Source organism: Ranitomeya variabilis, chromosome 4 (genome assembly GCF_051348905.1).
Source record: "Ranitomeya variabilis isolate aRanVar5 chromosome 4, aRanVar5.hap1, whole genome shotgun sequence".
Taxonomy (NCBI): domain Eukaryota; kingdom Metazoa; phylum Chordata; class Amphibia; order Anura; family Dendrobatidae; genus Ranitomeya; species Ranitomeya variabilis.
The window spans coordinates 470,288,611-470,303,124 of NC_135235.1; the positions used below are offsets into that span (position 1 = coordinate 470,288,611).

Below are 14,514 nucleotides of genomic sequence, written 5' to 3' on the forward strand. Positions count from 1 at the left end.
ATCCTTTTCTATCCTGTCTATTTAGTTAGAATTGGCCTCCTTTGCTAAATCCTGTTTTCATTCTGTGTATGTCATTTCCCTCTCCACTCACAGTCAATATTTGTGGGGGGCTATCTTTCCTTTGGGGATATTCTCTGAGGCAAGATAGCTTTCTGTTTCCATCTTTAGGGGTAGTTAGTTCTCAGGCTGTGACGAGGTGTCTAGGGAGTGACAGGAACATCCCACGGCTACTTCTAGTGTTGGTGTTAGGATCAGGAACTGCGGTCAGTACAGATACCACCTCCTCAGAGCTTGTCCCATGTTGCTCCTTAACCACCAGGTCATAACAGACATGCTGCTTTTATTAACATCACCTCAGTCATCCCTGCCAGCCCTTTTTCAACTCTTAACTCTTTTGAGCATGTTTCCGGCCTAGAAATCAACCCCTCTAAATCTTATGCTATGAATATATCCCTTTCTCCTTCTACGGTCGTGCAACTTAAACATGATTTTCCATTCCAATAGACCACTAATCGTCTAGACTACTTGGGAGTGAAACTAACCCTAGATTATGACTCCCTATATGCTGCTAATTACCCCTATATGCTTCACAAAATTCGCTCACTACTGCAGTCTTAGGGCAAGTTACGTCTCTCTTGCCTAGGCAGAATACGGGCATTAAAAATGACCATCCTCCCAAAACTGCTTTACCTATTTCGAGTTTTGCCAGTCTCGGTACCTACCCATTATCTTAAAATTGCACAATGATTAATTAACACCTTTGTCTGGAGGGGGGGCATTCCTAGAGTGAATAGAGCTACCCTTTATCGTCACCATCTAAAAGGAGGCCTGGGAGTACCAAATCTCTCTAAATACCATCAAGCAGCCCAGCTAGGTCAACTGACTTTATATCATGCCTACTCAGAACCTCCTTTGTTGCTTGCCCTAGAGGCCTCCGAACTTCACTTGAACACACTTGATGCCATATTGTGGATTCTCCCATCTCAACGCAGATATGTTTCAAATCCCATTCTAGTCCATTCACTAAAAATTTGGGACTCGTTAAAATATTCTTCGCAGTTAATATCACCATTTTTACCCTTGGCTCCCCTCTGGGGTAATACCCAGTTTCTCCCAGGAGTCGAGTCCCTTAAGAATTTCCGTTTATGGGTGGCGGCGGGAATATCCAGAGTTCATCATCTTTTTAATGTGGACGGGATTATCCCTTTTCAGGTCCTGAGTAGTGTTGAGCGATACCGTCCGATACTTGAAAGTATCGGTATCAGATAGTATCGGCCGATATCCGAAAAGTATCGGATATCGCCGATATCCGATACCAATACAAGTCAATGGGACACCAAGTATCGGAAGGTATCCTGATGGTTCCCAGGGTCTGAAGGAGAGGAAACTCTCCTTCAGGCCCTGGGATCCATATTAATGTGTAAAATAAAGAATTAAAATAAAAAATATTGATATACTCACCTCTCCGACGCAGCCTGGACCTTACCGCTGTGAACCGGCAGCCTTCTTTGCTTAAAATGAGCGCGTTCAGTACCTTCCATGACGTCACGGCTTCTGATTGGTCGCGTGCCGCTCATGTGACCGCCACGCGACCAATCAGAAGCCGTGACGTCATCCCTCAGGTCCTAAATTCCTAGAAGGGAATTTAGGACCTGAGGGATGACGTCGCGGCTTGTCCGAGGGTGAGTATATCCCTATTTTTTATTTTAATTCTTTATTTTTTACATGGATATGGATCCCAGGGCCTGAAGGAGAGTTTCCTCTCCTTCAAACCCTGGGAACCATACACTGGGAACTTCCGATTCCAATTCCCGATACCACAAAAGTATCGGATCTCGGTATCGGAATTCCGATACAGCAAATATCGGCCGATACCCGATACTTGCGGTATCGGAATGCTCAACACTAGTCCTGAGCGAAAAATATCATCTCCCCTCCGGGGAAATATTCCATTATTTACAACTTAAAAATTTTGTCCAATCTCTATTAAAAAACTCTGTCCCTCCATATTCATACACTGCCTTTGAATAGAGATGTCGTCAATTTCCACATGCTCTGGGCATTATATCTCTCCTCTATTCGCATATTAATTCCCCCTCTCACAGACGTTGCCTAAGCTATACATCTCGTTGGGAGTCCGATTTAGGCTCAACCTTAACAGACTCAGAATGGTTCCAAATTTGGTCCTCCTCCACTGGGGGAATCCTAAACACCCTCATGTTGGAAACAAATTATAAAGTACTGATTAGATGCCACCTGGCCCCAGCCAGAATAGCAAAGGCAGTTGTTAATTATTCCCCAAATTGCTTCAGGGGCTGCAATTCTTTAGGTGACATGCTCCATATATGGTGGCTATGCCCAACAGTACGCAGGTTTTGGACTAGGATATATCATCTGATTCTTTCTGTCACGAATATCAACCTTAAAAAAAAACCCTGGGAAGCTCTTTTAAACAAGCGTATCCCCAGCATTCCTAAACATTGTCGTGCCCTCATCACATTTATATTCTTAGCAGCTAAACAAACCATAGCGCTAGCGTGGAAGCAACCAAATCTAGAATTATCTGTGGTCAAATCACGTCTTTCGTGGTACATGATAAACGAAAAACTATCGGTCATACTCATGGACAAGGTTAGCAAATTTGAACTTATCTGGCTTCCTTGGGCAGAATACGTGAACCACACCCCTTTTATTATACCAGTATCCCATTGGACTAATCTTGCTCCACAGGACTCCGACTAAATAGCTTAACGAGATCCGGACGTACAATGTTTCACTCTCGAGCCTTCCCCCCCTCCCTCCCGTTCCCCCCTTTGTTTGTATGTCCGTTTATTAAGCACATATATTTTCGATTCCTGCAGATTGCATTATATGTTTATGTTGTGCTTTCTATATAAAATTCAATAAAAATTATTGTTTAAAAAAAAAAATACTGATTTCTGAACTCTTCCTGAGTTAAAACATTAGTATTGTTGTTTATAAATGATTATGAACTTGTTTTCTTTGCATTATTTGAGGTCTGAAAGCACCATTTTTTTAAATTTTGACCATTTCTCCTTTTCAGAAAAAAAATACAAAATGTATTGCTTGGAATTTCAGAGACATTGTCAGAAGTTTATAGACTAAATGAACAATTTACATTTTACTCAAAAATATACCTATAAAGAGAAAAATCAGACAAACTGAACATTTTGCAGTGGTCTCTTAATTTTTGCCATTGCAGTATATCCCTATTTGTTTTGATTACTTGTACTGTTTTTATAGTCCCATACTGGGGGAATACCATCATAGCACAGTACAAAGTGTGCTTCTGTATGAGCAAATTCCTCTCCTAAAAAAATAGTCTATCGGTGCAAATATACTGATTAAGATACGGTAATTATATGATTTGTAGGTTCGAAATGTAGAGGCCACATGTTTCTGAAATTACTATTTATCGTCACTGTGATTTTATCTTCCTTATGAATCATTATCTTTATTTATCTTCAATTTGAATTCAATTTAAAAAAAAGATTCAAATGTCAATTCCAGCCAGAAACCTTTATCTATACACTAGTTGCATTGTTGCTTAATAGCCGTTCCTTTTACCATGCACCGCACCCAACTTACCAATTAATGTATACAGGAACTGGTGATCTGATGTACAGTATCTCTTTTATTACTGCAACCCAACCCAATTATAGGAGACATGTCATATTGAAGAAGCAGCATGATCATGTTATAGGAGATTAAGTTGTGGAAAAAATTATTCAATTTAACTTGTAATTTATTAATTTGAGTTTTCACTATTTTAGCATGTTAAACTGTCCAATGAATAGTGGCTGCATAGCTGAATAGAGCATATTTTTTTATTTTATAAATTATCATCTCTGTTATGGAAATATTAGCTAGTAAAGTTTAGATATTCATTAATGTTAAGCCCAATGGGGTGTTAGCAGAGATTCATCTCTTGGGACTTGTAAAAAAAACCAAATAGAGTGATCTATTTCAAGTGTTTATTTCTGTTATTGTTGATGATTATGGCTTACAACCAATGAAAACCCAAAAGTCATTATCTCAGTAAATTAGAATACTTTATAACACCAGCTTGAAAAAATGATTTTAAAATCCGAAATGCTGGCCTACTGAAATGTATGTTCAGTAAATGCACTCAATACTTGGTCGTGGCTCCTTTTGCCTCAATTACTGTATCAATGCGACATGGCATGGAGGCTATCAGCCTGTGGCGCTGCTGAGGTGTTATGGAAGACCAGGTTGCTTTGATAGCAACCTTCAGCTTGTCTGCAATGTTGGGTCTGGTGTCTCTCATCTTCCTCTTTACAATACCCCACAGATTCTATATGAGGTTAAGGTCAGACGAGTTTACTGGCCAATCAAGCATAGTGATGCTGTTGTTTTGAAACCAGTTATTGATACTTTTGGCAGTGTGGACAGGTGATAAGTCGTGCTGGAGAATGACATTTCCATCTCCAATAAGCTTGTCGGCAGAGGGAAGCATGAAGTGCTCTAAACTTTCCTGGTATACGACTGTGCTGACTTTGGTCTTGATAAAACACAATGGACCTACACCAGCAGATAACATGGCTCCCAAAACCATCATTGATTGTGGATACATCACACTAGACCTTGGAAATCAAGGTCCCAGAGTCTGGAGGAAGAGTGGAGAGGCACACAATCCAAGCTGCTTGAGGTCTAGTGTCAAGTTTCCACAATTAGTGATGGTTTGGGGAGACATGTCATCTGCTGGTGTAGGTATTTTGAATTTTTCTTTTTTCTTCTCATTTAGCAATCGGGTAAATTTTTTAATATTGATAGATTGGGCGATTCTGAATGTGGCAAGCATTCGGTACTTAGTTATGGAGGCGTAGGTTCAGTCACCACTCTGAGTATACAAAGCGGCAGCTTTAACCGCGCCCCCTGGACCTCACTGACAGCCGGCTTCAATGTAGAGGCATTGTTAATCAGGGCCAGGGGCGCGGTTACAACGACAACGGCCGTTCTGTATAGTCAAAGTGGTGACTGAACCCACTGCGCCCCACCCTCCATGACTGATTACCGAATTCTTGCAGAGAGAATAAATTTAATTTCTTCCCCGCTGCACTCAGCTATGTGCAGGCACTGGGCAGGATAATAACGCTGTTAACCTGCAGATTAACAGCATATCTGCAGGTTCACAGCATTTTTTCTGGTGACAGGTTCCCTTTAACTCTAGTTCACAACATCTCAGTGATTATTCTAAATTCTGTGTGCATTCATGTCAAAACAATTTATTTTTCCATACCCACCTACTTATATTGTGTTGCACCTGGATACAATCCCTGCAGGAAAGCCACAGAAAAGATGTCTACAAAGGAAAAACATTATGATCTCTTATTTTCTTGCTATAAAGGTATACTTTGGGGAAACAAATCATTGATTGAAGAAGATTACCATACACATGTGAACTTGGCCATAGTTCTATAAGTCAGAAGCTAGGGTAGTTACAAACATTTGCATTGGATGGTTTTTTTCTTACAGGAATATTGCCATTTTATTACTCAATTGCTATTTTGGGTGTGGGTCCAACAGCTATTTATCCCGGTTTTAACCTGGTTCTCCATTGGCTGCAAGACCACAGCAAGAGGAATTAAATGGGACAGTTGATTGCAATTCAAAGTATATGTCTATGAAGATGTCATGATAGCCGAGTGCTTCACTATCTTAGTCAGTGCCTGTAGACTCTGAATGTTGTGGATAGATGATAATTTATGTAGATCATAAATTTCTAAACATGAAATTACTTCACTTTCATATATACAGTGGGTACGGAAAGTATTCAGACCCCTTTAAATTTTTGGTAAATTCAAAAAAGTTAATTTTTTTCTCATTAATGTACACTCTGCACCCCATCTTGACTGAAAAAAAAATAGAAATGTAGAAATTTTTGAAAATTTATTAAAAATGAAAAACTGAAATATGACATGGGCATATGTATTTAGACCCTTTGCTCAGACACTCATATTTAAGTCACATGCTGTCCATTTCCTTGTGATCCTCCTAGAGATGGTTCTACTCCTTCATTGGAGGCCAGCTGTGCTTAATTAAACTGATAGGACTTGATTTGGAAAGGCACACACCTGTCTATATAAGACCTCACAGCTCACAGTGCATGTCAGACCAATTGAGAATCATGAGGTCAAAGGAACTGGCCAAGGAGCTCAGAGACAGAATTGTGGCAAGGCACAGATCTGACCAAGGTTACAAAAGAATTTCTGCAGTACTCAAGGTTCCTAAGAGCACAGTAGCCTCCATAATCCTTAAATGGAAGAAGTTTGGGACTACCAGAAGTCTTCCTAGACCTGGCCGTCCAGCCAAACTGAGAAATCATAGGAGAAGAGCCTTGGTGAGAGAGGTAAAGAAGAACCCCAAGATCACTGTGGCTGAGCTCCAGAAATGCAATAGGGAGATGGGAGAAAGTTCCACAAAGTCAACTATCACTGCAGCCCTACACCAGTTGGGCCTTTATGGTAGAGTGGCCCGACGGAAGCCTCTCCTCAGTGCAAGACATATAAAAGCCTGCATACAGTTTGCCAAAAAAACACATGTATTATATCGTCTTACCAAAAAAGGTATGAAGTGACTAGAAAATACATAGATATAATATTTCTTTATTGAAACTCAAATTAAAAATGGTTTAAAAAAGACGGGGACAAAGTGGAAAAAGGACCTCCAATAAAGGTCAGGGAATGGTACAGTCAAAAGGAAAATATGCAAATTGTTTTACATTAAAGGTATTATTTTCTGAAAAGATGTGTGGGCTTGCTAGATAGGATTGACTACAGTGTCATATTTTTATCTTGTTTGGCAGCCCTTTTCTGAAAATATAATTGTAAATGCAAATACAATCACTAAACAAAAGGAATGAATATATCACAACAGAAAACTTTATACGGCTATTTCCACAAAAGCCCACTACGAGGCAATAAAATGCCAGATCCTATATATTAGGATGTCTGAACGGTGACAGCCTGCTATTTGTGATAATAATTCATTATATCCATTATCAGCCCTTGCAGTTATTCTCAAATAGTTCACTGAAAGGTAGTGTAAAATCAGACTAAGCTGATGTAAGTAATATAGATGAATGAGGTTCAAGCAAGGGACATGAAAGAAATAAGCCAAAAAGGATCAGAGAGACATCTCTTTACCTGAAGATGAATGCTGCAGTGATTGTGATGTAGGAGGGAGACTGTATCAGAGCCCTGCGCCCGACGAGCGCCGTTTCGCTATTCAGCTTCTTCACTAACCAAGGGGTTGTGATGGTAACTAGGCTAAGGTGCATTTTTATGTCCGCTGATGCAGGTGTCCAATGATTGCGGGGCCGGGTTGTGGGTGGGATATGTAAATCACGTTGCCTTGATTGGATGTGTATCTGGCAATCTCATGGCGCATGACGTCGGATGGGCACTCACAGGACTAAAGGGGCTTCCGGTCCGGCACGCCGTGACACGCAGTGGAGCGAACAGCGTGTCACGTGATTGGTGCAGATCGGAAGTCTGATGGAGTTACCACTCCAGTGCATGCGCACTATCCAGATGGACTAAATCAATGTAAGTGCGCATGTGTCCGACGCACCCAGTCTCAGAGAAGCACTATGTTCGTATCAGGGTTTCAACTCCTGCATTGCAGGGCATAGAACATCTCAACCATTCAGAGAACCAAATGGGAGAGTTTTCAAGCCTGTGCTTTTCTGAGAGGGGAGACTATGGAATTCATAGTGGTCCTTGTGGGCCATCATAGAGGGGGCCCTATTTATAGGGATGGTATCAGCATGAAAAAGTGTGTCTATGCTTCTGAATATTTAAAAGGAGGACTTTGTAAATTCATAAAAAGTGTATAAAAAGTTATATATATATATATATACACACAGTGGAAAGATATATATATATATATATATATATATATATATATATATATATACTGTAGATATATAAATAATTATAAATTGGAAGGTCATATATTGATGAATTGAAGTGCTTTGGTTGCCAATCTAAATAGGATAGTGATAATTCTAAGCTGTATGTGTGGGGAAAATCAGGCACTGCTCATCACCTGCCCAATACAACCCCAACAGTGAAACATGGTGGTGGCAGCATCGTGCTATGGGGGTGTTTTTCAACTGCAGGGACAGGTCGACTTGTTTGCCATTGTAGGAAACATGAATGCACAGTACAGTGATATCCTGGATGAAAATCTCTTCCAGAGTGCTCTGGACCTCAAACTTAGACAAATGTTCCAACAAGACAATGACCCTAAGCACACAGCTAAAATAACAAAGGAGTGCCTTCAAAACAAATCTGTGACCATTCTTGACTGGCCCAGCCAGAGCCCTGATCTAAACCCAATTAAGCATCTCTAGAGAGACCTGAAAATGGCTGTCCACCAATGTTAACCATCCAACCTGAGGGAACTTGAGAGGATCTGCAAGGAAGAATGGCAGGGGATCCCCAAATCCTGGTGTGAAAAACTTGTTGCATCATTCCCAAGAAGACTCATGGCTGTACTAGCTCAAAAGGGTGCTTCTACTCAATACTGAGTAAAGGGTCTGAATACTTATGACCATGTGATATTTCAGTTTTTCTTCTTTGATAAATTTGCAAAAATGTCTACATTTCTGTTTTTTCAGTCAAGATGGGGTGCAAAATGTACATTAATGAGAAAAAAATTAACTTTAAATTTACTAGATGGCTGCAATGAAACAAAGAGTGAAAAATTTAATGGGGTCTGAATACTTTCCGTACCTACTGTAGTCATGGCCAAAAGTGTTGGCATTCTTAAAATTGTTCCAGAAAATAAAGTACTTCCCCCAGATAATTATTGCTTTTACACATGTTTTGTTATGTTATAAAATATGTTTATTTCCTTTGTGTGTATTGAAACACAAAAATGGAGAAAAAGAGGCAAATTGAACATCATTTCACAAAATACCACAAAAATGGTTGGACATAATTGTTGGCACCTTTCCAAAATTGGGGGTAAACAAATTTGTTTCAAGCATGTTATTTACTCCAAAAGGTGTGCAACCAAATATTAAGTTGAGATTGCCAACAATTTTGTCCTGTCTATTTTTGGGCTTTTGTGTATTTTTTCCAATTTGCCTTTTTTCCTTCCTTTTTTTTGCTTTGGTCCAATACACACAAACAAAATAAACGTGTATAATAAAACATGTGTAGTTGCAATAATTTTCTGGGATTAATACTTCATTTTCTGGAACAATTTCAAGGGTGCCAACACTTTCGGCCATGACTGTATAACTTCATGTACTATAAATGTCGTGTAATGGAATCAAAACATGGTATCTAATTTTATTAGTGGTACATGGTTGATCAAATAACGTTATGTGAAGCAATGAGCAAAGTCAATGAACAAATTTTATTTTAATCTCTTCTCCAAAACTACAACAGGAGAAATGAATAAAAAGCAAAACAAAAAAAACCAGCACACATTAATGAATCTAATGCATGAGCAATACATAGCATAAGCTAATAGTGTATTACCTGTACAATTATAAAGATGATTTCCATGACGGAAAAAACAATATTAATTGGCAGCCTACATGTAAACAGACTTGAATCATAGCCAATTTTAAAGACAGCTACAAGAAGGCTGCAGAATCCAAACAGTACAAGAGATCCTAAAAGGAAGGAAAAATAATTTCAATATCAAGAACCAACTTTAAAGGGGTTGTGGAAAATTAGAAAATAAAAAATACTGAAAATATCTTAATGATTAATCTTGTACAATGCAATTAATATCTAGAAATAAAATTAGAAAATTCAGTCTACACATCTACCTAACATTTTCAGGGTCTATAACTTTGAATCATAATGGATTTAAGAACGCTTTCGTTATTGAGTTCTCCTAGACGGGTTTGTGACTTCTCTATGGATCACGTGTTATCTATATCAGAAGGACCTTTCATTGTGAGCTTGCCTGTGATGATAATGAGTTCAACGTAAACTAATTTTTACAGAACAGGACATGTCAGTCCATTAAGAGGCTTAGTGATTTGAGTAAAGGCTGTTTCAAATGTTTTTAGCATATTGATAATGACTTAAAAAAAGAGCAAACCGAAAAACAATTAAAAACACACTTCCAGAAAAACTTGACAAACAATTTTGCCTTCCTTTTTCTCTGAATCATTGCACTAACAAGTCCACAAGGAAAATTTGGGCCTTCAACTATTCCATAGTGTCCTCCTTGGTTGGTCTGCTTTATTATTTGGCTAGTATGATGACATAAGGACATAAAATATGTAACCAGTTGATGGCAGTGGTTTGTGTCGTACATAGTTTGGAGCCAAGGGCACATGATTTTGAACTAGACACGTTTCTGAGCTGTTTATTCGTGCCCTCAATCTACTTTTAGGGCAAAAACTGGTTAGAGTTATGGAGCTTTATATGACCATAAATTTTGTCTTCTTCTCTGCCATGGTTGAAGCTCCCACTGATTATGAGAACAAAGTCGTAACCAGTCATGTGATGGTCACACTGGATTCAGCTGTGGTCTACAACATTGTTTCTCAACCATTCTACTGAAGCAAATTCCATAAAAGTACCCCAAGACTTGGTTCACACCCTGTCCTCCATATTAACACTGCAGCATAAGCACATTGTGAATACCAACTTGCATCTCTCGGGGGGACATGTTCCTCAGACGGAGAAAATATTGTCTATAAGAGAACGATGAAGTGTCTCCATAATTGTGTTGTGAGGAAATAGATCATCATCATGTGACCAAAGGCTGTTTAATGGGACTTGATACTGAATATAACACATAGGAATATTGCAAAATGCATTTACCATAAGCTACTAGGTGCATATCACAGCTAAATATGATCAAACCTGTACCTGGTTGGATTACAAAACAGTAGTATAGACATCAGTTCCTTCTATGCATTCACTTTTACTGACCTCTCAGCCATAGTGCACCAGCATGGTGGTCCTGTAGAACAGCCGCATATATTTTTCTGCGTGTCCACAGTAAATAGTACATTGCCCATGCTGAGCTGCAGAACATAAGGACTGAGAGAAAGATGTAAGAGTTCTGAGCAGGCATTGAACTGATAATCATACTACTGATCAGTGCAGCACCCAGGAATATCACGTTCATTGCCAGGAGTCCGGAGAAAAGTCGCCCAGTTACTCGTGCTCGCTGATGATGAATCGGTAAAGATGGGCAATGTCGGTGGAGCCATGAATGTTCATAGTTTATAGTGAAGCCTTCATGAGTGACCGGTTGGCTGGGATGTTTAGATTCCATGTCTAAAAAAAATGTAAAGCCCGTTATTCAACAAAGTTGCCAACAATTGAATATCATATTATTGATATATAGCAAGTCGGGACTAAATTTACCTAAAGGCATCCCTCTGGGAAGATGGAATGCAACAGATAGAGGAGGACATCCAGGAAAGTACAAGGCTGCAGACAAACACTTAACATATATGTAAGCTGAGACCTGTGGTACCTCATGGGTGGAGTCCACAGCGCCAGATAGTATCTTATATCCTCCATAAATGGAAATCATGTACTTACTTTAGTAATGTCACATGTGGCATAGTCTAGGACTATAATTCCAAATTTTCTTTGAGTATGTATTAAATGGCAGGAGCTATTTAAAGGAATTGTGCCACAAAAGAAAATAATATATGTCTATTCACTCGGTATACCACCGCTGGGATCCCCACTCACAATAACAGGAGTTCCAATCCTTTTATTTCTCTTTACTGTAGGACCACAGTGAGAAGTTTAAGTAGATTGGTGATTATGCATGAGCCAGCTGCACAATGCAAAATCTATGCAACATTCAATTAAGTCTAAAAGTTTTCATTATGTTTTCCTGCTTAGCTTTTTGTTTGTTATTGGTTTGGTGAAAAATAATGAAATGTGAAGGACATTTTAGGATGAGTTCACACATTTTTGCTGAAGAACTGCGATTGTAGAGTCCACACAATGTAAGTGAATAGGATTTTAAGAAACTCCCCATACTCTCACCATAAAACAATTGCAGCTGCAGATCTTAAAAATCTGCAACAAGCTTTATCTATTAGCAAAATGCAGCAGATTTTCATCTGGGATTTCTGTGGCACACAAATGCACGCACACATGTACGCACGCACACACGCACACATGCCCACACACATACACGCACACACATGCTCCATTGCCTACAGGAGAAAAAGGCAGTGAAACTACAGGAATCTGTCCTCTGCTTCCTGCCTGGTGCTTTGTCTTTGACATAGGCACGTGCGGCATGATGACGTCAGCATGCACCGCGTGCGTGTCAGACAGAAAGTTGCTGGTGATGATGCTGTGGGGGAACAGATGGAGAGGCGAGTGTTGTTGTGTTTTGCTTATTTTACCAATACACTGGGGAGAGGACAATGAGTAGTGGCGGGGGAGAACAATGATGTGGGTGGTGGAAGGGATAATGATGGGAGTGGGGGAGCTGACAATGATGGGGTGGGGGAGATGACAATGAAGGGTTGAGGGAAAGGACAATGATGGGGTGGGGGGAGAGGACAAAGATGGAGGTGGGGAGATGACAATGAGGGTTGTGGGGGAGGACAATGATGGGATGGGGAGATGATAATGTGGGATTTGAGGGAGAGGATAATGAGGAGGTGGGAGAGATGACAATGAGGGATGTGAGGGAGAGGACAATGATATGGGTATGGTGTAGATGACAATAAGGGATGTGGGGAGAGGACAATGATGGGTATGGTGGAGATGACAATAAGGGATGTGGGGAGAGGACAATGATGAGGGTGGGAGAGAGGACAATTATGGATGTGGGAGAGAGGATAATGATGGGGGTGGGGGAAAGGACAATGATAGAAGTGGGAAGATGACAATGATGGGATTCTTGGGAGAGGACAATGATGGGGTGGGGGAGAGGGCAATGATGAATATGGGGAGAAAACAATCATGGGGTGGGGAGAAGTTAATGATGGGGTGGGGGAGAGGACAATGAGGGTGATGGGAGAAATGACAATGAGGGATGTGGGAGAGATGATAATGAGGAGGTGGGAACAGGACAATCAGGGATGTGAGGGAGAAGACAATGAGGGGTGGGGGATTGGGATGGGAGTAAGGAGGACATATGGGGGAGGAGGACGTTAGAGATGGATGCAAAATTAATTTGGTGGTGGAGAGGGTGCTAAGTCCCTGACAGCGTCCTTACTTTTCTCACAATTCATTATGACTCTATCAGGGACTTAAAATTTATTGGGGAGAAGTGAAAGTAAGATGCATAGGAAACTTTATAATGAATTGAAAGGTTGGAGAAGATGCTGTCAGGGACTTGTAATGAATTGGGAGGGGGTGGAGGATGCTCAGTACCCAATAATGTCTTCTCTCACCCCCAAATTCATTATGATGCTATCAAGGACTTATAATGAATGGGGGGGGGGGGCGACACAGGACAGGGACTAAGGCTATGTGCACACGTTCAGGAGAAAATTCTGCGGCATATCCTAATGTGTTGGGAGGAAGAACGCTGCATAACATACTTTTATGGCCATGTTTTTGACATGCTTTTCTTGCATATTTTCCCCTACTCATTAGTATGGGTGAAATACGCTGCAAGAATTGACATTATGCAGATTTTAATCTGCTGCAAATCTGCAAGGAAACAGTAAGCAACGTGTGCATGAGACTTCAGGAATCTCATTCACTATGCTTGTACTGTGAACCCTTGCATACTTTCCGTGTGCACATAGCCTTACAGTTAATTGGGGAGAGTCACAGACTGAATAATTTATATTATTGGGCGGCAGAGATTATAATTAATTGGGGACACAGTGCTTCTTATCACTTTATATTTTGATTGGTCTGTGGCTAATAGTATATTAATGGTGAGGTACATACAGTATATGTAGTCAGGGGCGCAGTGCGGGGGAGACATGTATGTATACAATATATTTGACCTTGCTATTTTCAGGGCTGTGATGATCATCATGACAAGACATGACGTGACTGGGAGATGTCGACATGAAGGTCTGACCAGATGGAGAAGAAACAGCAGAAAACAACTCTAATCAGACGAGACGTCAGTGGTTAGTGCCTGGCTGTAAATATTATTCTGTATTTGCACTGTGTGACTTGGAGTAATAATGTTATCTGTAGAATTCCTAAGGCCGCATTCTCATATTTATGTGAAATGTCCGTGTGCTGTCAGATTTTTTTTCTCGGATGGCACACAGACTCGTAGAGTTTTATAGGTCAATTCACACATCCATGAAAATCATGGATCCGAGAGTGAGATCCGTGAGGGTCAGAGAATGTTCTGTTCTGATCCGATTTTGAGGATCAGAATAGAACATTCCTAATGTGTCTGTAAACATGGGCAGCACACCGACACTGCACACAGATACAGGAATGTAGCAATATATATGTATAGCATAATAACTTAGTATATAATGTGCTTATCTATTTGTATAGTGCTGTCCTTAGTGTAAGAGCTTCCTCTTTTACT

The 14,514-nt window shown here is 40.2% G+C and overlaps 1 protein-coding gene across 1 annotated transcript in view; it reads right to left on the reverse strand.

Annotated features, from left to right (window-relative positions):
• OTOP3 (otopetrin 3) overlaps positions 1–14,514 on the reverse strand; it is a 104,826-nt gene that overhangs the window by 61,557 nt on the left and 28,755 nt on the right. Inside the window, exons 2-4 of the mRNA XM_077251745.1 lie at positions 10,953–11,303; positions 9,537–9,673; positions 5,286–5,344 (exon numbers count right to left, since the gene is read on the reverse strand). Coding sequence (XP_077107860.1) covers positions 5,286–5,344; positions 9,537–9,673; positions 10,953–11,303 — 547 coding nt within the window. The remainder of the gene's footprint in view (positions 1–5,285; positions 5,345–9,536; positions 9,674–10,952; positions 11,304–14,514) is intronic.